The following is a 24,053-nucleotide window of genomic DNA, read 5'->3' on the forward strand; positions in this document are numbered from 1 at the left end:
GGCTAATTTATCTTCTCTGTTATTTCCGTTTTCGGGAAGGTTAAAAATAATCACGTTTTTTCTTTCTTATTCTGCCTCCGGCAACCTAAAACGGAAATCATCCTGACATGTCATCATTGTTGAAAAGATTACATTTATACCACTCCAGGAGTAGGCTATCTTTGGGAAACAGTGCTACTGTTTGGCTGAACCGTTAACGAAGAAGCTATATCGTATTGCTGGTAGCTCGACTCCGATTTCCGTACACTCCATGACAAGTAAGATCTTTTCTCATATACTCGTACCAGACATTGATCCCAGAAACCAAACTAAGTCTGTGAGAGTCGATGAAAGGTACAACTCGGATGCTGAATGGTAAACCGTGAATAATTCATGATTTTGCAACCAACTAAGTTACCTACCTCATCACTGTAAACCAAAAGTATTATGCCGGGCCACAAGCTTGTAGTGATCATTTTCACATCCGTCTACATTATCGAAGGAAATATATTATACAATTCTCAGTTGAACATTCTTTTACAAAGCATCCCTCTCCAGTGACCTCCGGTATTCAAATCCCAGCTTCAGGAATAACACCTTTTTCATTAGGATCGAGGCTTGTTACACTAGTTTCATTTCTCTCCGAATGAAATGACGTCTGAAAGTCCTTAAAATTATTCTCAATTTTCAGGAAGATCTCTTTCACTGTATCAAATCATGTTCTACAGAGGCATTTATCTAATTTTGAGAAAAAATTATAGTCTAATTAGGCTCAATGAGGAGAATACAGTGGAAGGGGAATTGAGAACGCAGTTCATTGGGTTTGGTTATTGCGGTGTGGTGCGGTGGTTAGAAAGTACTTTCTTATCAAACAAATGTGGTTGCTTTATCTTTAGATTGGCTTTCTCCGGCTTTGATTCTCCAGGAGTTGTCCACGGTTTCGATAACTCGTTAGTTTTTACTCTTAGTAAAATGAATTCAGGGTTACAAAACGACATAATACCCTTCTAATTGATGTCAAATAAGTTCCCTGCAACGGTCTGACGATTATGTTTCTTGTCGACAGATACCAATCCACCTGGGAGAGAATTTCCACATTCCAAAATATTATTGCACATTGTTAAGTACCCATTCGGTTGAAATGCCTATGCTCCAGCTAGCTCACATTTAGTCATCCATCGATCGTCTGATATTATGCCATGAATTTTATCGGTGTGGTATACGGGATGGACGCTCATCGCATAAAATGTTGGTTTCATGGTTGAACAGTGTTTGAATTCAGCTATCCAGTATTTCATTACCGATATTAAAAGAGCACAGTCCTCAAGAATATCCGTCAATTCGGCGTTGATGAAATCGTTCGGTTTTTTTTTTCAAATGACTGGATATCCCCAGTTTTTTTTCTTTTTATGTCATCAATATTCATGTAATACTACAGTGATATATCATCTACTTCTTTCCAAGATTTCTTCATATCACGTTATTTGATTGTTGTACTTACTATTCTGTTATACTTACCTGCCCAGGGACCTATGCGACTGTATTTCAAGCGGAAATCTATGCTGTTAAATTGTGTGCGGATACACATAATAGCAGGAGAGCCCACGATGCAAAATGGGGATTTACTCGAGCGTCATTGAGACATATTAGGTCATGGCAACAGAATTCAGAGTGGGGACGAAGTGAGAGACTAATAGATACATAAAAAGTGAATAGAGTAAATGGAGTAAACAGAGAATAGAGGAATAAAAACTCGGAGAGGGAAATATAGGTATCACACAGCTGCACGCATTAAACTTTATCGACGAATTTTTGTTATTTCGGCTTGCGGAAATCGTCAGATTATATATTTTTCGTTATCCTTGAATTATTTATTTCCTTCATAATGAAAAAAAAATTTTTCCGCTTTAGAATGTCGAAATGACATTATTTTTTTATAACTTTGCTGCCCTCCCCTTCTTTTACGTCACTCTCAAATTGTCAGATTACTGAAATATACACTTTTTAGCAGGTAATTAACTCACCCTACCTTATTCTGATGCACTCAAGAATTTCTAATGATCAATTTTTTCACTAATCTTATCCTTTATCCCTCACAGGCTCTCTTATACAGTGCTTTTTAGATAAAAGTATCCACCTTTAATAACTTTTGTAATACTGGTATTTAGGAAAAATCCAAAAACACCTCAATTTATGTTGGAAGGGGCAAGCATTATGGCTTATTTAAACTTACTGAAAAAGCCACCCCCTCACCCCTAGCATCATCCCTTTTTTTTAAATTACTTCTCATATTTTTTATGTAAAATTTGGATACTCCTCTTTGAGCTGATTTCAAAAATGTATAATACTTGTAGGTTAAAGTGGTTAGTTTATAAGATAAACTTATTTTTTACTTTCACCTTATTTGCCTGTAATAAAATGGGTTGTACAACAGTTCAAACTCTGTAATCTTTTTAACTGTGCTATTTATTATGAAGTTACAATAAGTGTTCAAAATGAGTACCATTCACTTCCATACAATGGTATAATCTATTTTGAAATGCCTCTCTGACATTGCTTAATACGGCTGGATTTAATTGTCGACATTCATTTTCTATCCTCTCTCGTAAATCATCCAGAGATTCTGGTTGGGTAGCATGAACTTTTGTTTTAAAATACCCCCAGAAAAAGAAGTCTAGGGGTGTTAAATCCGGTGACCTAGGTGGCCACTCCATCATCTGCCCTCTTCTATCTATCCAACGAGCGGGGAATGTTTCGTTTAAAAATTGTCGGACAGGCATAGCATAGTGTGGGGGAGCTCCGTCTTGTTGAAATACCAGTAAGTCTTCGGAAAGGTCATCATCATTTTCTATTATTGTTGTAATACGTGGGTCAACCCCTTCCCTGAGTAACTCAAGATATGATTCACCATTTAAATTTCCGTTGATGAAGAAAGATCCGACAATGTGGTCACCTAGGATACCACACCAAACGTTTAACTTCTGGGGATGTTGTGTATGGGATTCACGCAAAATATGTGGATCACTTTCAGCCCAATATCTACAATTATGCCTATTTACTAAGCCATTTAATGAAAATGAGCATTCATCAGAAAAGCAAATATTGTTTAACAATTGTGGATTGTTATTGATAAATTGCGTCATTGATTCGCAAAACTCTAGACGACGATCAAAATCATCTTCATTCAACTCGTGGTAACTTTGTATGGGTGGTACTTGAATTTATGTAGAACTCGAAAAACTGTAGAAGATGAAACACCGATCGCTCTACTTATTGTTGACAACGATTGGGGTTGTTGAGCCTCTAAGCTGACTTGCCCTAAAATTGCCACTTGGATTGCTATAAAAAAAATTAAAATATTCTCGGACAGTCAAGCGGCGTTGGAATCTCTTGGCTTCTACCGGAAAACGTCTAAATTGGTAGCAGATTGCCAAAAACTTCTCTCCTCAATAGGAAGACTCAACAAATTTTCTCTGGTGTAGATTCCTGGCCACAATGGCCTGGAACGCAATGAATATGCTGACTTCCTTGCAAAGGAACGTGCTGCAAGCAGCTTTATCTGACCACAACCTGTCACTGGCATCGCTTTAGGCTTTGCCAAACAAACATTGAATGCCTAGATGGCAGAAAGATTCATGGACTTCGGGCAACATCTTCCTGGATCGGCTCACGCCAAGGCGTTCATTCACCTCCGAAGCTTGAAACCAAATAGTTATTGGAATTACAGTACGGATGGACTACGATGTTTAACAGACCTTCCCACAAATCACTGTCGTCTGAATGATTATATGCAACACACTGTCTTCCGGCAGTGTCTTGCCGATTCAGGTTTTCAGAGTTTGGCAGAGGGGCAGTCTTACCATCTGACCTGCAAGATCACTCACCATATCAACTAATCGGCTTCGTTGAGAAGCTGTGTTTATATGGTGGAATGTGAATCGGTGTGAGGCACAATAAACCCTTGGGTGTTGCGGTGGATGGTCGAATAGATCCATTTACTTTTGACCTAACCTAACCTAACGCACTACTCTGAAGATATATTCCAGATACATGATTTATGTTGGATTGCGTTATTGAAAGTTTGGTACCAAAATTAAATTATTTTTTTATCACAGCCAACGTATTGAAGGACAACACATCAACAAAAAGTAACTGATTATGCTCATCATTATGAAAACATTTGTTTTATCGGTGGTTCTGGCTTTAACCGATGATATGAAATTATTTAATTTTCTTAACGTCCATGATCTTGAAAACATCTGCGCGTCGCTTCTACGGTAAAACGCACAAAAGTATCCTAGTGTGAACCGAAAACCTTCACTCAAATATGCATTTGATAGAACTGCCATAGTCCAGACGAAGTTTACACTGTTCGAGTTGAAGATTGAGATAGTCGAAATTATTATTATATAAGTACCTAGATAACAGATTTTAATATTCAATATCAAATGTTAACTAACTAGAGCTTTAGTATAATCGTTAAATTTATTTTGTGTTGTGTTGACTTACTCGTAAGAAGGTTTTACGATAAGAATGTCGATATAATCAGAACAAACCCAGATTATACCAAAAAATAATAGAAATTAAAAAAATAATCGAATCAGAAATCACTGAAGTTTTGACACGGGTAATAATAAAATTGCAAAGTTCAGAACCTCACAATTACTAAATGATGGCTTTCAATAATGTGAATGAATTTATTTGAATAGGAAGAAAATCCTACTATATCCAAACATTACATTAACATTACATCAATACATTGGTTTAATAATACATTTACAGGGACAACTTAAATCTAACTCTAAGTCAGTCCTATATACTAACAAATATATATATATATATATATATATATATATATATACAGGGTGTTCCTTAAACACCTGCTAATATTTGAGGAGGTAATTCTTAGACCCATTTTAAGGAAAAAACGTCCTATAGACGTATGTCCTAAACGCCTTAACTTTTGAGATACAGGGTGGCAAAGTTTTCAAAAATAATCAATTTTTTAATAATAACTGAGATAATTTTGTAGACATCTTTGGCATATTTGGTACATATGTTTCATGCCTCAAGGTGCATTGGTGCATTTTCTGATGTACACAAATTTGTATTTTTTCAAACAGTGGCATCCCTACGGGTTTCGCATTGAATATTTTTGGGGAAAAAGTACTACGCCAATGCTTTCTTTCAAAATAAAATCATTTTTAAAATCCTCATTCATTTTTGAGAAAATTTGATCTCCTGGTATTTCTTTGTCCGACGCATGATTTTCACTCAAAAAAATAAAAATCGACAGAAAGCAAATTAAGAAATTAGATCAATTCTAAAATGAATGAGAATCTGAAAATTGCTTCATAACGCATTACCAATTCCTTGATAATATTTGAAAACATAATCTGCAAAAAAATAAATTTTTCACAAAAACGAGTTTTATTTTATTTTGTGACAGTAAGTCTAAACGAATAGCACAAATTTGTTAATGAGTAATAATACCAAAACTGATAATAAAAATTGTTGGAAGTGGCCACCTGCACTTAGTATGCATGCTTCCGCCCTTCTACGCATGGAATTACGCACTCGTTCAAATATTCCCGGCGTATTTCGTATAGTTTCACACCAGGCAACTATTCGCTCTCTTAAATCTTCTAAAGTATTACCGGGAGTTTTATACACAAGAGTTTTAAGGTGACCCCATAAAACATTAATATTAGCTACTGACGTTTGTATATACAGATAATTCGTTTTTTATTGCTATGGTGGGTACGCTGTTTTCTCTGCTTTCAATCTTCAAAATAAATCACATATCGACAAACTCCATATTTCCAAGAGGTGCAGTAAATAAATTCTGCTACACGTCATTTATTCCAGGATAACTAAATTTATGTTTTCAAAAATCATTAAGCGGTGCTGCGTTATGACGTAATTTTAATTGAGAACAGTGCATCTGACAACAAACAAATACCTTTTAGATCCTCAATTATTTTGCAACAAATCTGATCTCTTAGTTTGCTTTCAGTCGATGCACGATACCGCATCAGATTTTTAAGGAATTTATCCTTAAGTAAAGCGATTTTTAATTTTTTGAGCGAAAACCATGCGTCGGACAAAGAAAATCCAGCAAATCAAATGTGCTCAAAAATGTATGGAGATTTTAAAAATAATTTTTAATTCAAGATAAAGCAGTGGCGTAGTATTTTTTTCGCCAAAAATATACATTTCAAAACTCGTACGTACGCCACTGGCAGAGAAAATTAAGAAAATTGTACATTAGAAAATGCGCCTTGAGGCATGGAACATTTGTACCAAATATACCAAAGATGTTTACAAAATTATCTCAGTTATTATTAAAAAACTGATCATTTTTGAAAACTTTGCCACCCTGTATCTCAAAAGTTAAGGCGTTTAGGACATACGTCCATAAGACGGTTTTTACTTAAAATGATTACCTCTTTAAATATTAGCATGTGTTTAAGGAACATATACATATATATATATATATATATATATATATATATATATATATATATATATATATATATATATATATATTATTTACACCTATCTCCTTTGTTTAAACAAAGAAAACAAATTTGATAATACTTAATAATTTCAGAACAGAAACCCCGTACCTTCACTCTCTGTGATTTATCATTTTACAGTTCTGTGAAATCTCATTGGCAGCAATGCATTGGTCAGAACAAGAAATTCTGCCAAACTTAATGTTTCGTGTCAATCATGTCTGACTACCTGTTGAGTTCAATTTTCAAATTCATTATTTCATATTATTCGTGTAATCATCTCACATTATTGCAAAATTCTGAATGAATATCACATGTTTTTAACCAATTTTAATCTTGACATACATATATGAGGATCCTCTTTGTTACTTATGTGTTAACTTCATTTTAACCTCACTTTCGTAAGTATGAACACGTTGTCCATAACCGTTTGTTTATTCAATAATTATTGTAGAGTTCCCGATGAAGAGACAATAAACGCCTCGAAAGCTTGAACAGAAAAAAGAGTTTTACAATCTTTCTGCCTCTGACTGCTATACCCGATTCATTCCCTTCGTTATTCCTTAACTTAGCCAGTCGAGCTAACCTTTCCTTCTATATATATATATATATATATATATATATATATATATATATATATATATATATATATATATATATATATATATATATATATATATATATATATATTATTTAATATGTCCTAAAACATATGCAAACTTTTGCTGCTTCTTATGTCTTGAGGTAATTTATTAAATTGATTTTAAGCCTTTATTAAATAATATTTTCATTGAACTTGTTGTAATCTACTCAAACTTCAATTGCTAGTGTTTTTTTGTTTTCAAATTTAACAAATAAGTATAGACTTTTCAGAAAATACCTCTTTTATTTCATGAGTAGTATTCATCATGAATCAAAATAGTTGAGCTACAAAAAACAAAATATTCGATTGAAAAAATGCATGTATTTTATTGTTGATGAGAAGATTATAGGCGATTAGAAACAATTTTCATGCAACCAATTTTTTGCAATCACTGATAATATTAAAAATAATCATTCAAATCAAGTATTGTCTTGTAGACAGAAAATGAGTCCAACTGACTATTTCACCGAAAGATTCATTGAAGACTTTTCAACGGAAAAACTGGATTAAACTAACTTGAATGGAGTACACATCTTTTTATTGATGAAGTCAAATAAGTTTACTTAAATCGAAAATTCAATTTGACTGTACTATAACTTCATCCCGCATAGAAGTGCGACTGTTGATCTTGAACCGAACTCTACTACAAATCAAATGGGAAGTTTGTAAAATGCCTAATAGAGGATTGTTGAAGCGTAAATTCGTAATCTGCGTCTGTATGAGTCATACGGTAAAAAAATCAACAAACTCTACCAGTTCAAGCAACCAGTTCAAACGACCCTGAAGCCCATTCATTTTTGTAACAATTCAAAAGTTGTATGCTTTCAATGTCACTTGTAAACAAATTGAATAACTCAGCTGTCTCAGTTAATATTCAAGAATGACAAATGTTGGTGTTACATATCTTGCCCTCTGTATAAATCCCAGAAATCGACTAAATCGTATAAAACAGAAGATCTCAATATTGACCACTTTCACTCAGAATTTTACTTCATACGAGGGAAGATCAAAAAGTGAGAGAAAGCCCAGAAAAATTCATTTTCAAAATTTTTGTTGCAAACTAGCAGGACATGAATCAATTCACTTGCAGTTCTTTCTCCTGAATGGAATATATGTAGGGAAAATTAACGTTTTCATTAGCACAGCAGAACGTTTTTGAAAATTTGTATCGCTTTTTGTAGATGAAAAACTTAATTGAAATAATTCCTATATAAATCCCACAAATGTATCTCTTATTCTCATTCTGCCCGCACCTGTTCCAAAGAAGTGTTACAACTCAATTTGAAAGTCAGAGTTTATGGCAGTGCTACTGCAAACTGAAATCTAAAAAGTACACGGGTTTCACTCCAGTTTTCTGTTCACGCGGAAAAGAGATTCTGAAAATGAGGTTGTAAAGTTTAGAAACGTAGTCATTTACGGCCTCCTGCTTTGGTGCGCATTCGGTTCCTTTACCAAAGAAATTGAAGTTCGAAAGTATGAGAAAATACAGTAAGTATACTGTTATTGTGAATTCTTCTATTATTTCTGCTGAAAATGATTTGATATTTCAGTCGTTTTATTCGAATTTCCTCTTAGCTCTGAATTCGCATACCAGTAAATATATTCGATAAGTTTCTTTTTCTTTTAGATACCAAGTGACTTTTCATTTTTATATTCAGATTACGACTTTGTGCTTATAAAACTTGTTTTCCGAATATGTAATCACATACTGAGCTTAGACATTTCTAATATTTTCATACAAAAGTTATATTCTTATCGGAGAGATCCACTTTGAAAAATTTAAATTTAGAATATTTTATGGACATCTAACGGGCGCTGTTATTATTCATTTTAAATTGCTCCAACTTTTTTGACAGTAAACTTTTGGTATCTACTTTTCATGAAAAAACTTGAATTCCACACCTTTCCAAGTAAAAAAGGTACACTTACTCAACAACGCTAGAGGTAATCGATTTCTAGATATTTACAACTTTTTATATCGATGCATTTTACTTAGCTCCAAGGACGTTGCTGAGAACATTACAAAAACCAAATATGTGGTGGAATCTCGTCAAAATAAACAACGTTATCCTTAAAAGTTTTTCTCGAAAAATAATTCGTTTTCTAGTTACAAATAACTGAATTTGCAAATAACTAATCACAAAAATCAACCATGTTTTGGAATATTTCAACAATTTGTATCTCAAAAACGAATGATTTTTCGATAAACATTTTATAGGAAAAGGTTGTTTATTTTGACGAGATCTACCACATACTTAGTTTTTGTAATGTTCTCAAAAACTTCCCTTAGCGCCATAGGAGCTAAGTATCGATATAGAAAATTGTAAATATCCCGAAAACGATCACCTTCGGCGTAGTTGAGGAAATGTACCTGTTTTCACTTGGAGAAGGTGGGGAACTTGGGTTTCTTCATGAAAAGTACCAAAAGTTTACTATCAAAAAAGTTTATTGCAATTTAAAAAAAATCTGTTTGAAATCTGTTCTTCCGTTAACTAGCTGTCGCATTCCTATGAACGACAACCCTCAGAAGTCGAAACTTGTGCCAGCCAAGGATTAACGACGTCTTACCTTTTCAATGTGTGATTTCTAACACGTTAAAACAATTCCGAGTACCAAATTTTGTGCAAATAACTTATTTTTGAGTAGCTTTAATCGTTAGATATCGAAACAATCAAGATTTAGACAAGACTTTTGTCTTAAAATTGTCTCAGGAATACGTCACTTGAATATTTTAAAATACTCATGATACACCCTGTGTAGTCATTGGGGTCATTTGTGATGCACGGTTTCAAACCTTTGGTGTAGTAATAAATATTACTGAAGGTTTTTTCCAACACAAAATCGTTATTTTTAACACCTCGACACGAGTTTCAATGACCCAGTGATCATCTTCGAAAGACAGATTGCCATTACCAAGAGATAACCATATATATAAGACATTTAATAACTATTGAAAACTATATAAAAAACTTGTGGTTCATCATTCAGAATACATTATTTCACATTATTTTTCAATGGAATTTGGAAAAATCACGAAATATAAACCAATTCAGAGAACTAAGATTATAAACAAAACGGAAAGAAGAAACAAAAATCACCTCAAATGTGCTGCTTCGTTCCCTTCTGTTAATAAAAGAGGACATATGCCTCATCGCTCACGAGTGATTTTGGCGAAATTGGGAACACGTGTGGATCGTTGTATTCAAACCACGTGCCACAATATGGGTGTCTGCAATATGCTTTGTAATGCCCGTTGTAAGTAGTCTCACTGTGATTTGTAAGGGCATATAGATTATAACGACAAGGAGCCACATAGTCTGCTGCATAATTGCTCATATGTTATTCATCTGAAGAAAAATCAATGGAAACATTCAATTTTCCTCTGAATCTTTCCATTGAAGAGACTCTTTTCAAATGAATTACTAAATTACGGGGAAACTTATAGATTGATAAGGACTTTGTTCATTTTCTTCTTTGCTTGCACCTCGAACACATTGGTTTTTCATCTCCATCCAGAGTTTCGTCTCTTGTGAAGGAATCCAAGCAATGTGACAAACTCAATTGGCCAGTTCTTTGTGGTATGGGAAGAGACAAATCCCAGAAAGGATCGAAGGTTACTGATGAGTGTTCACAGTGTATGCACTTCATAGTGAAACGAAATAGTCTACATAGAGTTATTCGAATTCAAATATCTCAGCCAGGACTATTGGGATTTTCTGCTGTCGCTCAATTTTTCGTCAAAATCCGTTATGATTGGTTCAGGTTTCTTAGTAATTCCGTTGAGGTCTTCATGTAAACGTTCTAAAAGATCTGAAATACAATACATTTCATAATTCAAAGTGAATATTTTACTTCGATTATACTTCACGGTTTTATTAATCATTTCGATTTCTTTAACATTTACTTGTCGCTTTTCCTTGCTTCGTAAGGTTTCGCGGAACTAGTCCAATCTGCTTGCAGCTCTAAGCTCTCCCTCATAAAGGTTGTTTTAAAAGTTTCGTCTATTTTTATGAGTCTACTTTAAACTGAATACTCATTCAATTCAATCGAAATAAACTTACGTAACACAACAACGTAATACAACTTAAATAATTCCGTCAGCATAAGAGTTGTGTGCTAGGGGTTCAATGAAGTCGACAATTGGTGAAGGTTCTACTGGTGAAAAAGTTATTGAAGTGCTTGGAACGATGGTAGTCGGTTGGCAGTTTCTAAGAATATAAATGGTGTGCGAATATTGCAATATTTTCGAAATAATCCTCATTCAAGCTTGCAAACGGCTAGTTTGAACTTGAATATCCCTTGAAAAAATATCAGGAGATACCTTGTGAAAAATAAAATTGAACCTTTTAAGCCAGGAGATGATGAAAAAAGGTAAGAATGTATATTTGAATGATTGTATAAACTTCTTCAAAACAGTTTTGTCCAGTGATGAAGTTACTTTCACTATAAATGAAGTAGTCTTGTCTCGAAATTCAAGATACTGGTCTGCAGATAGTGTAATTGAGTTATAAACGCAAAAAGGCAATGCTCCCATAAAATAAATATGTGGGTGGAATATGCCATGATGAGATTGTTATTCCGTTTTTCTTCGAAACCAACCTGAATTTAATTATATTTTTGGACTATTTGATAAATGTGCTTTGGGACGAAATAAATAATTTACCAGTACAGGATAGCCTGAATTTGAAGATTCAGTTAGCTGGATCTTCTGTACATAATGCAATTATTGCAAGAGAATGGCTGAATGATATGGAAATCGATGGATGGGTCAAAATAGTGCTTACATTGAGTGGTGTCCGCCAATATCACCGGTTCTGACACCACTATATTTTTTTTCTGGGTTCTGTGAAGCAAAAAACAAGTTCAGACCGCAGTCAGTAGGAGAACTATGTATCAGAATATCTGCAGCTTGTACAGACATTACAACACAACAACTGAGAAAAGTTATATTGAGTTTTAAAAGATGGCATGACAAGTGCCTTGCAATAAATGGCGGATTGGTTGAAACATCAATACTTTGATAAACGTTCATTTCTCTTTCAGTCTATAGTTATTTGTTGAATATTATTTTACAATTGTTGAATTTGTCCAATGAATATGTTCATCCGTTTATTCGATTTGCCACATAGTCATCAACGATTACTCTATGGTTATTTAACTTTTCAGTCCATCAAATACTGAAATTGATTCATGATAAAAATTTCTTTGATTCGACCACAGGATTATAAATACTGAATATTTTTTGATGAAATTTTTTGTACCAATATTTGAGAGGATGCCCAGTCCAATGGTGATTTTAAATTTTTCTAAAAAAAAAAAAAAAAACGCTAAAAACGCTAATACGATTTCTTGTATTTCAACCTATGAAAATATTCGCAGCAGGCCGTGGTTTCTGTAGAAATGAAATGATATTTCATCTCAAAGTACAGGTTTTCGAACTCTACAATTCAAAATAAAGTTCTTCGAATTCGTAGAAAAGATGCAAGTTTTAGGGAGGTGTCCCACTTTCAAATGGGTCACATTCTCATTCGACGATTGTGGAATTCGATTGTAACAATATTTAACGCTGTAATAAAATGCAAGAATTAAAAAATATAAGCTCTGATAAAGCTCTGCGGAGTTTGACCGTTAAAATGTAGAGTATGAGTGTGAGTATGGAAAAGTTCTTCGTATATTTCCAATTCATAGTGAAAAGAAAAATAAGCAGTATTTTCTACAGCTTGTTAAAAAACGTAAAAACAAACAAAATTCAAGAAACAGTTCGGGCATATCTAACAAAACTGAGCCTAATAACTAGATGTTTCACTAGATGCAATAATGCTATATTCGATATTCACCATATTCAACCACCTCTTCTACCATTAAAATATTCTGTCGTGATTTATACCTTTGGCTTGCGTGAAAGTTACGGAGTCAAAATATATACTATCTCCGTGAAGCCTAAGTTGGTCGTGTTCTTACATTTCTCCAAACTGTTGACGCGATTCCTAATGATGGCCCTATTATGTTTTATATCATGTATTCTACTATAGTATTATTATTATGTACCTTCATTTTCCACAGTTGTATTATCATTTTTTCCGACTTTCATTCTATATATTGTCTCACTTCCAATAACACATTCCGTGTTCCCATTTTCTTCTGGACAAAAAACCCGTTTTTCAATCAATTCCTTTCAGTTTGATAATAGGATTCTTCTTATCAACACATTTCACATGATATACGGATTTTATTATATTTTCTTATTTTTCAATAATAATATAATGGAAACGTAAAATTCCGTAAACAATGTTATTTAATGTATTTAGATAAATAAAAAAAAATGTTTTTGTTGGCTAACATACAATTGCCTCAGAGAAAACAAGTTCATGACCCTTTGTGTATTGCGGAATAGATAATACGACAAAAAATATTTATCGACATGACAACGCAATCGTCTTCCAGATAAATAATAAAAACAATTCATTTGCAATATAAAATATCATGAATATCCTCCAGATGATATTGTTGATACATATTGGAAACTACTTTATTGTAAACGTTCCGCTCACATTATTATACATATAATGCAAAATGTGACTCATCCGTATGTTGATTTTTGTTTTCAATTTTCGGTTATTTTCAATGAAGCTACTCACACAATCGCTTTTTCATGATTATTCCTTTCAAATGAATTTCTCTGAGCTTCTTTTCATTTTCTCGTTTATTGTCATCATATTCACGTAGTATTTCGTTCATATCGACATCCGTTTTGCGTGCTTGAATCATTGCCAAATTTTTCATATTTGCAGTGTCAAATAACAAAAGTATACAGGGTTGAGAGCAACGACTGTCGTTTAGCCGTATTTTGGAAAGTAATCTGTTTTGAAATCTGTTTTTCCGTTAATCAGCTGTCGCCCCCATGCGAACGATAACTCTCAGAAGTTGAGAAACTTGTGCGAGCTAAGGACTAACGAGGTCTTACCTTTTAACGTGTGATTCCTAATAGTATTAATATCCTGAAAATTGGCAAGTGTAAGGTTTTTTACTATGTTTCTTCCAATGGAAATAATGGCACATTTTGGCATAATTCTATTGTTAGTTTATCCAATACCTCCTATATCAGAAATGAAGATAATCTCAGAAACATCATAACTCTGAATTTCTATGAGATTGAACAGTGTTGCGATTCAAACTCCTCATGTTTCAACACAGAAAAAACAAACGTAGTTTGCTTTAAGCTCAATTTTGACGACTGACTCATAGAAAATCACGCTGTAGTTAACAAACGTACCACAAATTTTTTAGGTGTATTTATAGATGATAAATCAAAATTTGTTGAGTGTATAACAAATTTATACTGTACCTTGTTTGTTTCTTCTAGAAACCGTATGCGTAATTCACAAAAAACTATAACTCAGTAGCAAATGAGGAAAGACGTTACCACACGAGAGGAAGTCGGAATTCACCCTTGCCAATCCCAAAATCAGCAATTGAAAAATTTTCTTCGATATATCAGAGAAAGGAAATATACAACCACCTTCCAATGTGCAACAACAAATTTTAAAAAATTCAGAAAATTAGTTAAAGCAATACTTTCCCAAAAAGCCTACCATGACTTAAAGGAATATTACAATAATGTATTTTAACTCTTAGTATTTCAGATGCTTACTTATCTGTAATGATTTATTTATTAACTACCTACTACATGTTGTTGGGGAACATTACTGGAATTACACCCTTTTAAATTCTAAACGATTGAGAAAAAGTTTCGAGAAACGGGCCATGTTAAAGATCTCCCTAAAAGTGGTAGAAAATCAATTTCAGAAGTCCAAAAACTTGATGTGGTACTTGCGTTCCAAGAAAAACCCCATACCAGCACGAGGCAAGTCGCACTGGATAATAATTTACACCAATCGACTGTTGTTAGAGTGTTGAAAAAAGAAAAGTGGCATTCGTATAAAGTTCAGCTGGTCCAAGAACTGTTAGAAGATGACTTTGACAGAAGTGTCGAATTTTGCGATGGAGCGCTCGCACAGAGATCGGAGTTTCATACAAAATATAATATTTTCAGATGAAGCTACTTTTATGCTCAACGGTCACGTAAACCGTCAGACTTATCGATACTGGGCAAGAGAAAATCCACATTGGATGGAGGAGCATAGCACACAATATCCACAAAAAGTGAATGTTTGGGCCGGAATTTTGAACAACCAGATAATAGGACCATACTTTTTTGAGGAAAGCATAACTGGTGCTCGGTATCTACACTTTCTTCAAGATTATCTGATGCCACAACTGAATAAGCTATTTTCAAATAGAAATGATTTGTGGTTCCAGCAGGATGGGGCGCCCCCACACTACGCCGTTGATGTACGAATCTACCTGGATACTGTTTTCCGAGGAAAGTGGATAGGAAGAAGAGGGCCGATCGAATGGCCACCAAGGTCTCCGGATTTGACCCCGTTAGACTTTTTTTATGGGGATACTTGAAGAGTAAAGTTTACCAAAATTGACCAAATGATTTAGAAGAGTTGAAGGAACGCATCAGAGCGGAGATTGCACAAATAACCCCCGAAGTTCTCGGAAACGTTAGAAATGAATTCAGTGCCCGGCTTTCACATTGCATCATAGCTGAAAGTCATCAATTTGAACATTTATTATAATTTTATTGTACTTCAATAAATAACATGTTTTGGTTCATCTTGTATAAATGAATATTGGCATGGTTATACCGTTGAATAGATGATTAGTAGACCTTTTGACTGAGGTGCCTCATGACCCCTGTTTGCATTTAAAAAAATTGTCGATTACGTCATCACGCCAACACAGGTGACGAAACGTCTTTCATATGAATATCATGAGATGGGCCGTCAAAAATTAAAGATGACCTGTTTTTGGATTTCTTCCGAAAGACGCTCATTTTGTAAATATCGAATTTATTCCATACATTTGCATCGTACTGTATAATAATTTTATCACTAACAGAGTACACACGATAATATTCACAGATCATTTCGAAACAAGTGTTCATGAAAAAAATCACATACTAATAGATACTCATTTTCACATTTAAATCATCAAATAAGTCGAAAACAAGTGAAGTTCCCAAACACCAGAACTGCAACACTCTTCTCGACGCCCTTTCATCCATCCATCTGGCGTCTTCAGAAGATGAATTAGACAGAGGTATCGCTTATAAATTTTCTACTTTACCAACACAAAATTTTTATAACAAAATTGCCCTCATTAGAAAAAATCTAGGTAATGATGATTATCCCAAATATTTTGTGAATAAAATATCTAATTCCTAAGTTTCAAATGAAACCACAACACCAACAACTACAAAAATAACAAAGACATATATAATAACTAGTCAATTGTTTCATTTCTTAAGTCTTTATGAAAAAATCTAAAGAAATGAACTTTGAACGTTCAAGCCCGTCTCGGATATGCCTATACAGTAGGTTGAATGGACTGACGCCTATCAGAAAACAACTACTCCACTTGGCTAATACCACGAAGGGTGTTGGATTATATCCGACAGACGTCAGTGCAGGAATCTTCACAAAAAAATTCCTGCATATGAAATTGGCAATACAACTGAAAGAGTCGACTTTAAATTTTGGAACGGGCAGTACAGACCGGTTTTGGGCTCCTTAGCCACTCGTCAGTGCAAGATAGTGGCCATCATCGACTTAAAGTCAATAATACTCCACTAGAGAGAGAAATAGTCTGAAAGAATTTCCATTATCAATTATGGAGTATCATTGACTTTAGGTCAATGATGGCCACTATCTTGTACTGACGAGTGGCTAAGGAGCCCGAAACCGGTCTGCAAGTGTACCCGTTCCTAAAATTGAAGGTCGACTCTTTCAGTTGTATTACCAATTGCATATGCAGGAAATTTTCTGTGAATATTCCTGCACTGACGCCTGTCGAATATGATCCGAAGCCGTTCGTGGTATTAGCCAGCGGAATAGTTGTTTTATGATAGGCGTCAGTCCATTCAACCCACTGTGTAGGTATATCCGAGACGGGCTTAAACAGTTGAAGTTCATTTCTTTAGATTTGTTTACTGCCTGTCTTCAAGCATAGCCCACTGACTAATAAGAAAATATTTGTGAAAAGATAAATGCAATCTCTTCAAATCGTTTCCTGTGTAGTTTGTGAAATCACTTTGGATCTTCGAGTAACGGCCAAGTCAATCAGAAAAAATATCAGAGCATACTCGTATTTTAATGAGAGGTGTTGTGACGAATAATGAATTGGAACAACGCCCAAATGTTAATGATATAGCCTAACGAAACGTTAAAAAAACTGAAAGAAACAGCTTATTTTAGTCTGAATAGAAATAAGAACATGCCATCATGCTCAATCGATGTAGATCTAACATGAAAGGAGGCGGAACTAGGAATATTTCATACCAGGTAAAATTATCTAAATCCAACGTAATACGTTTGTGAAACATTCGAACTATTTTTGAATTTTTTCTAGAATGATTAAAAAAACAGAGTTGAGTTCGAAACGGCATCTAGTGAAAGCATATGTGCCATTGAAATTTATATGTATTTTTTTTTCTTGAAGTATTCAGGCAAGATTCATAAGAAGTTGGATGAATCTAATCAGAACTTAAATTCAAAAACAATAAAATTTCTTGTAAAACAGAGAAGTGAAAACCTATAAATATCAATATAAACTTATGAATCTTTATAAATGATAATCAAACAGCATTAGGAATCATTAATTTTTTCGGTTAACTCAAATGATTTTTCTAATGATGACGATTCCTATCTCTTTTGAGACATCTCTTAGGAGATATTCGTATTCAATATCTCTTCAACTGTATAAATAGCCGGTTACACATTCTTATGAAAATGGTAGGTCACTGGTGACATAAATTATTGAAAAAGATCAATAAATTGGAAGTAGGCGTTACTACGTGGTAGGAAGTCATGAAAAGTGAGAAATACGGGCCTTTGCCCCTGCGGCTGGCGCCCCCATTGGAATATTCGAAAACCTTTCTTGTTGCACATCTACAACATAAAACTAACCTACATACAGAATTTAAGCCTCCGCAAATATAGCGATACGGAGAAACAATGATGAAGAGGTAACTTTATTTCATGAACGGGCCTTATTTGCCCACACGGCTGGTGCCCCAGTTGGATTATTCGAAAATCATTTCATATTGCACATCTTCAATACAAAACGAACACACCCACATAATTTCAGCTTCCGAAAATATAGCGGTACGGAGAACCAGTAATAAATGTGTAATTTTCATATGCGAAAGCACCTCTTTTACCCCCAGGGGGCGCTTCAGTTGGAATATTCAAAAATCCTTTCTTATTGCACATCTACAATATAAAACGAACTTACATACAAAATTTCAGCCTCCGAAGAAACAGTGATGAAAAGGTTATTTCATTTTATGGACGTTCCTTTTTCTTCCGCGGTTGGCACCCCAGTTGGAATATTCAAAAATCCTTTTCTATTGCACATCTACAACATAAAACGAATCTGCAAGCAAAATTTCTGCAGTGATGAAAATATGTAACTTTCATATGTAAACGCTCCCCTTTTAGCCCCATGGGGGGGGCTCCAGTTGAAATATTTGAAAATCCTTTTTAAATGCACATCTAAGACCTGAGAAGCACCAATTTCAGCTTCCTAGGACTTACCAGTACGGAGAAACAGAGATTGTCGCAGTTCCCGATTACGCCATCACCTTGTATTGTTCAATCAAACCTATAACAATAAATATCTACAAAATCACCTCAACTCATTGCGATTTGCATACTTGAACAATATAACAATCTATCTGGTATCTAAAAATAAAAATCCCCTCATTTGATGAATAATCATACTTGTTGCAATGTCGCGTAGATGAAAATTCCGTGACACATATCAGTATCAGGTTATATTTCAACTCATAACATAAAAGCATCTGATAACAGTAAAAGCCTGATGGACAAAATCTATAAACTCGATGTCTGATAGGGACCGGCGTGAATAACGAAACTGAAAAAAAGGGTTTCTTCTTAGCAGTCCGGTCAATTTAGACCTGAAAACAGTAATGAAATAATTAAAATTGCGACAGAGGTAAATTTTGGTGAAGACCTTTATTTTATCATAAAAAATAAAAATTTGAAAGTCCCAATCTGTCCCATGAGCGCTTCAAAAGTTATTCGGGGTTAAAGGTCAAAATTTCTGTAAGTATCACCGTTCCTGAGATATCGCGATTGCAAAAGTCACGTTCTATGTAATATACACATATTTCCACACCACCTGTGAGGTAGTGTACTCGGCACGTTTATTTTAACATGGTTTCCCCAGTAGGCTTATTCCACGAATCGTTATTACGTAATTTTCAGTCACAATACTTATTTGACTGCATGAAGATTATTCGGGTTGATAATGTTTATGGAGTGTGATTGTAAGTTTGATTTCTTTTGATACTTTAATGTGATTCATACTCGTCATAGTTAACTTCAACAATCATGTCTTCTGCGATGTCTTCTTCGTCTCCTTCCTCTTCTTGCCGGATGTTCATAAATTGTTCAAATAATGATGTATCAGTTGTCTTTTCATCAGCATCACATGAATCATCCTCTGTTGTACTCAACTCAACATTTGAACAAGTGACCTCGGCAATCGGTACACGCAGGTGAACACTGTAACCTTACTTTTCTACAGCCGCATTTGTCATTTTCACGTTGTCTTTTGGCTGCAGCAATTGAAGTTTTCCGGGTGTATGATTTTCGGCAATCCACGTGGATTATAATGGACTTTAGGCCTCTTGAATATTCAGTAAACTCATCACTTCTCGCATCACTTGCATCGATTAAAGTTTGCATTCCAAGATTAACCACAACAGGTTCACCTTCAGTCAGAAGCTTGGAGCAAATAAAGCAATATTGCGACATTTTTTTTTTCAAATATTATTCACTTAAAACTCTTATAGTAGACGCTTGTGATAAATACGTATATTCATTCGAACAGAACATTTAACATTAAAAGAAGCAGGCACATGAGCGACGCCATATGGACAATAGAATATCGAAGGGACTGACGGTCCTTTGAATGTAAAATATATAATATATACATGAAAGAGACACAAACAGGCATTTTTACTTGCTTAAGTACCTGAATGTTTCTATACGTGGCTAATGTGTGCATATTACATTGAACGTGACTTTTCCAATTGCGATATCTCAGGAACGGTGATACTTACAGAAAAAATCATGAAAAAAATTTTTGTAGAGAATTTTAAGGTGTATAATTTTGGTTTGAAATATTTTTTTGATAAAACTTACAGTTTTCGAGAAAAACTCAAAAAACCTGAAATTTTGACATTTGACTCCCAATAACTTTTGAAGCGCTCATGGGACAGATTGGGACTTTCAAGTTCTTATTTTTTAAGATAAAATGAAGGTCTCCACCAAAATTTAGCTCTGTGGCAATTTTCGTTAATTCAATATTGTATAATGACCGGACTATTAGGTGATATAATCAATACATCATCAGTTAACAATAACTTCAAAAATAACTTTGGAAGTGATAATAATAATTTCCAACAATAAGGTGATTTAGAATTTTCATAAAAAAATATTTATTTATACATCAATTTCCATTTAGTGCCCTCCAAAGTAGTCCTCCACAAATATAATTCACTCGTACCAGCTTTTTTTAGAATCCTCGAAGCAGTTCTGATATTCACTTTTTGGTATGTCCCTGAGCTCTCTGTTTTTCGGTTCTCATCACACCAAAACCCGTCCTTTCATAGGTCTCTTCTATCTTGAGAACAGAAAAACGTATCAGGGGCCTAATCTGGTGAATACGGTGGCTGAGGCGGGATTACGGTGTTGTTTTCGACGAAAAATTACGAACATGCAATGACGAGTGAGCAGATGCATCATCGTGGAACGCTTCAAAAACACTTCACTAACTTTCTTCGAAAGCTTCTGATAATTTCTCTTCCATATTATCTGTTTCACTGTCACTGTCGTCATTTAAATCAATAAAGAATTTATTTCCACCATTAATATGGAAGTGTCCAATCTCCACATAGTTTTTTTCATTCAATTGTTTAAAATTTCATACAAAAATAACAGCAGTCAAAACACGCCTTTGCTATAGAGATAATATCTAAAATTATATTCTTAGTGTTGATGTTCGCTATAATCCCTATAATCCGGTCATTCATGATATTTTTTTAAATAATAAGGAATCACTTCAGATATATAATTCCCTTTTTTCTATAACTTTCAGGTATCATGAAAGGCAGGCTGAATCTTGATTATTCAGCAAGTTCAGATACAAATAGCGTCCATAGAGCATTACATATCATGGAAACAGGACCCGACTTATCAGGAAACTATACCTGTAACGTTTCCACATTCAGTGGAGAAGACACGAAAACCAAAAGGATGTTAGTGTTAGGTAAGCTGATTATTTTACAATTTCAGACACCAAACCGTTGTTTTAACACTTCGACACGAGTTGCGATCACCAAGTGATCATCTTCAAGAGTAATACTCAACTTTCTTATTAGTCAGTGGGCTATGCTTGAAGACTGGCAGTAAACAATACTAAATTTGGTGATCGAAACACGTGTCGAGGTGTTAAAAATTACGGTTTTGTGTTGGGATAGAATCACAATTTTAGACAGTCTATTTTTCTTTGGATATCACTTACAGTAAGTATTTCTATTTTCAATGCATATCACAATACGGAGCACGAATGAAGTATTCATGATAGAAAGCATGACCCCGTGATATGCTAAGGGGAATTTTTTTTGATTCTTTTTCAATACTGCTTCAGATGTGAAGCTTTTGCTATTTTGTCTATAAAGGAAACTCAATACCTTTCAAGCAAAAAATCAGTGAGAGGCACATACATTAGTGAAACATATACATTGAAAACATTCAAAAAAATCAGTTGAGACGCTCTACGCTCTCTTGATCTCTTGTATGAATACCTGACGCTCTGAAAGATGGAGATCGCAATAATATCCATTTGCTGTGTGTGACTATTTTATTGTTATGAATCACAGTCGTTAGCTCGCACAAGTTTCGACTTCTGAGGGTTGTCGTTCGTGAGGGTGCGATAGATGGTTAACGGGAAAAACATATTTTAAACATACGTTATTTTAAACATATTTTTAAATGTTTTTTCATAATAACTATTCAATTTCTCCAGTGCAACACATGAAATATATTTTCTGTATGAATAACAGTGCTATAGATTCATGTCAAATCTCACTTTATATAATTTGATGAAGGTCTATTTATTGGAATGCTTCACACGTACAATAAATAGTGTGATAGTAAGTGGTTTATTTCCATATAAATGGAAATATGCTCTAGTGATTTTCCTATCCAAATGTAGTTTCCCATTAGACTGAAGAGACCTTTGACGTTTTATCATTTTGCCCACCTCAATTAAAGTTGATGAAAAATCCATGAAGGAACATATCTTATGTTAATCAAAATATAATCACTCCTATTTATTCTGGGTTTGAACAGCAACACAGTATCACAACTGCTCTCCTAGCAATTACTGTTGATATTTACAGAGCAACAGATGAAGGTAAATTGATCTGCCTGGTTTTGCTGAACTACAGCAAAGCGTTCGATAACTTATAAAACGGAATCATGTGCAATAAATTTGGATATTTTGGGTTCTCTTACAAAGTAACATCTTCAGCTATGGATTCTTTCACATCGTAGTAAAAGCATTCCACAGCATTCTAGATGGTTCTGAGATGTGTCACAATTACCTGGCATGTTGCTGAACATTCCACATACTTGCCGAATATTCTAGAATGTTCCAGTATGTTATGTAATGCTCTCGAATACTCTAGAATATTTTACATTGTTCCAGACGGCCAAACTTTTTCCTCCTTCCTGCCGTCCTTCAGCTGAATGAAAACCTTCTTCTTGGTTGAGGAGGTATCACACCATATCGTTACACAATGACCTGGGATGTTTCTGGATGTTTCCGAACGATCTAATCAATATCCAAATATTCCCGAATATTTTGGGATGTTCTGAAATGATGTGGAATGCTCTTGAATCGTCTTGGTTGTTATGTAGTGTTTCAGACATTTCTAGATAGCGACTATTTTAGCCCGTTAAGGTAATATTGATAATACCACTCTTCATCGTTCTACAATGATTTTAAATGTTCTGTGATACGGAAGAATATTCCGTAACAATCCACCACATTCCAGAATATTCTGGGATGATTTGGGATGCTGTCAACGTTTTCGAATGTTTTGAAATTTACTTCTGAACATTTTACTGTTGGTTTATTACACAGTTATGCACACGTTTTTGCACTCATGCGTAATTGAATCATTCATCGTTGATGGCTTTGAGCCGTTTACTCAAAATTTTGAGAAGACGTTACAAATTGTCTTGCCTAGTACTATACAAGGTTTCCCATCTGAAATTTGCCATCTTGAATATTTTTAAAACGGATAAAAATATCAAGAATTCCAGATAATCGAAACAGAAAGCTTTCTTAAAGACATATTTTCACACCCAAATATCATCTGTATTTTGTCACTTGCAATCTATCGGCTTGTCCTCAACTTATTTGAATATCAACATACCACGTCTTACAGAACATTTGAAAGGTTTCTTCATCTAAGGAAGGAGTAAATATTTCACATTTTGATGATTCATCAGGTAGATCAACAGATATTGAAGTTTCAATTAGGTACCACAAATATTGTTGTCTATTAGTCTAAGAGCTAACGTTTTCGAGAGAAAATTTCAGATAGGCCAGTTTTTACCTCTCTCACTCTCCCGGACGTCATACGGGCTGAATATTACTGGAGTTTTTTCCCAACACCAAATTGTTATTTTTAACACTTCGACACGTGTTTCGATCACCAAGTGATCATTTTTAAGAGGAAGTTTGAT

General features: G+C 34.3%; 1 protein-coding gene across 1 annotated transcript in view; it reads left to right on the top strand.

Moving 5' to 3' along the window:
* The window catches only part of LOC111511978 (CD276 antigen homolog), a 179,731-nt gene that overhangs the window by 25,169 nt on the left and 130,509 nt on the right, over window positions 1–24,053 (top strand). Inside the window, exon 3 of the mRNA XM_074180194.1 lies at window positions 21,394–21,564. Within this exon, the coding sequence (XP_074036295.1) occupies window positions 21,394–21,564 (171 nt within the window). The remainder of the gene's footprint in view (window positions 1–21,393; window positions 21,565–24,053) is intronic.

The sequence above is a fragment of the Leptinotarsa decemlineata genome, unplaced genomic scaffold (genome assembly GCF_025532065.1).
Source record: "Leptinotarsa decemlineata unplaced genomic scaffold, Ldec_3_MD MMD2_tig00026294_RagTag_RagTag, whole genome shotgun sequence".
NCBI classification, from domain to species: Eukaryota; Metazoa; Arthropoda; class Insecta; order Coleoptera; family Chrysomelidae; genus Leptinotarsa; species Leptinotarsa decemlineata.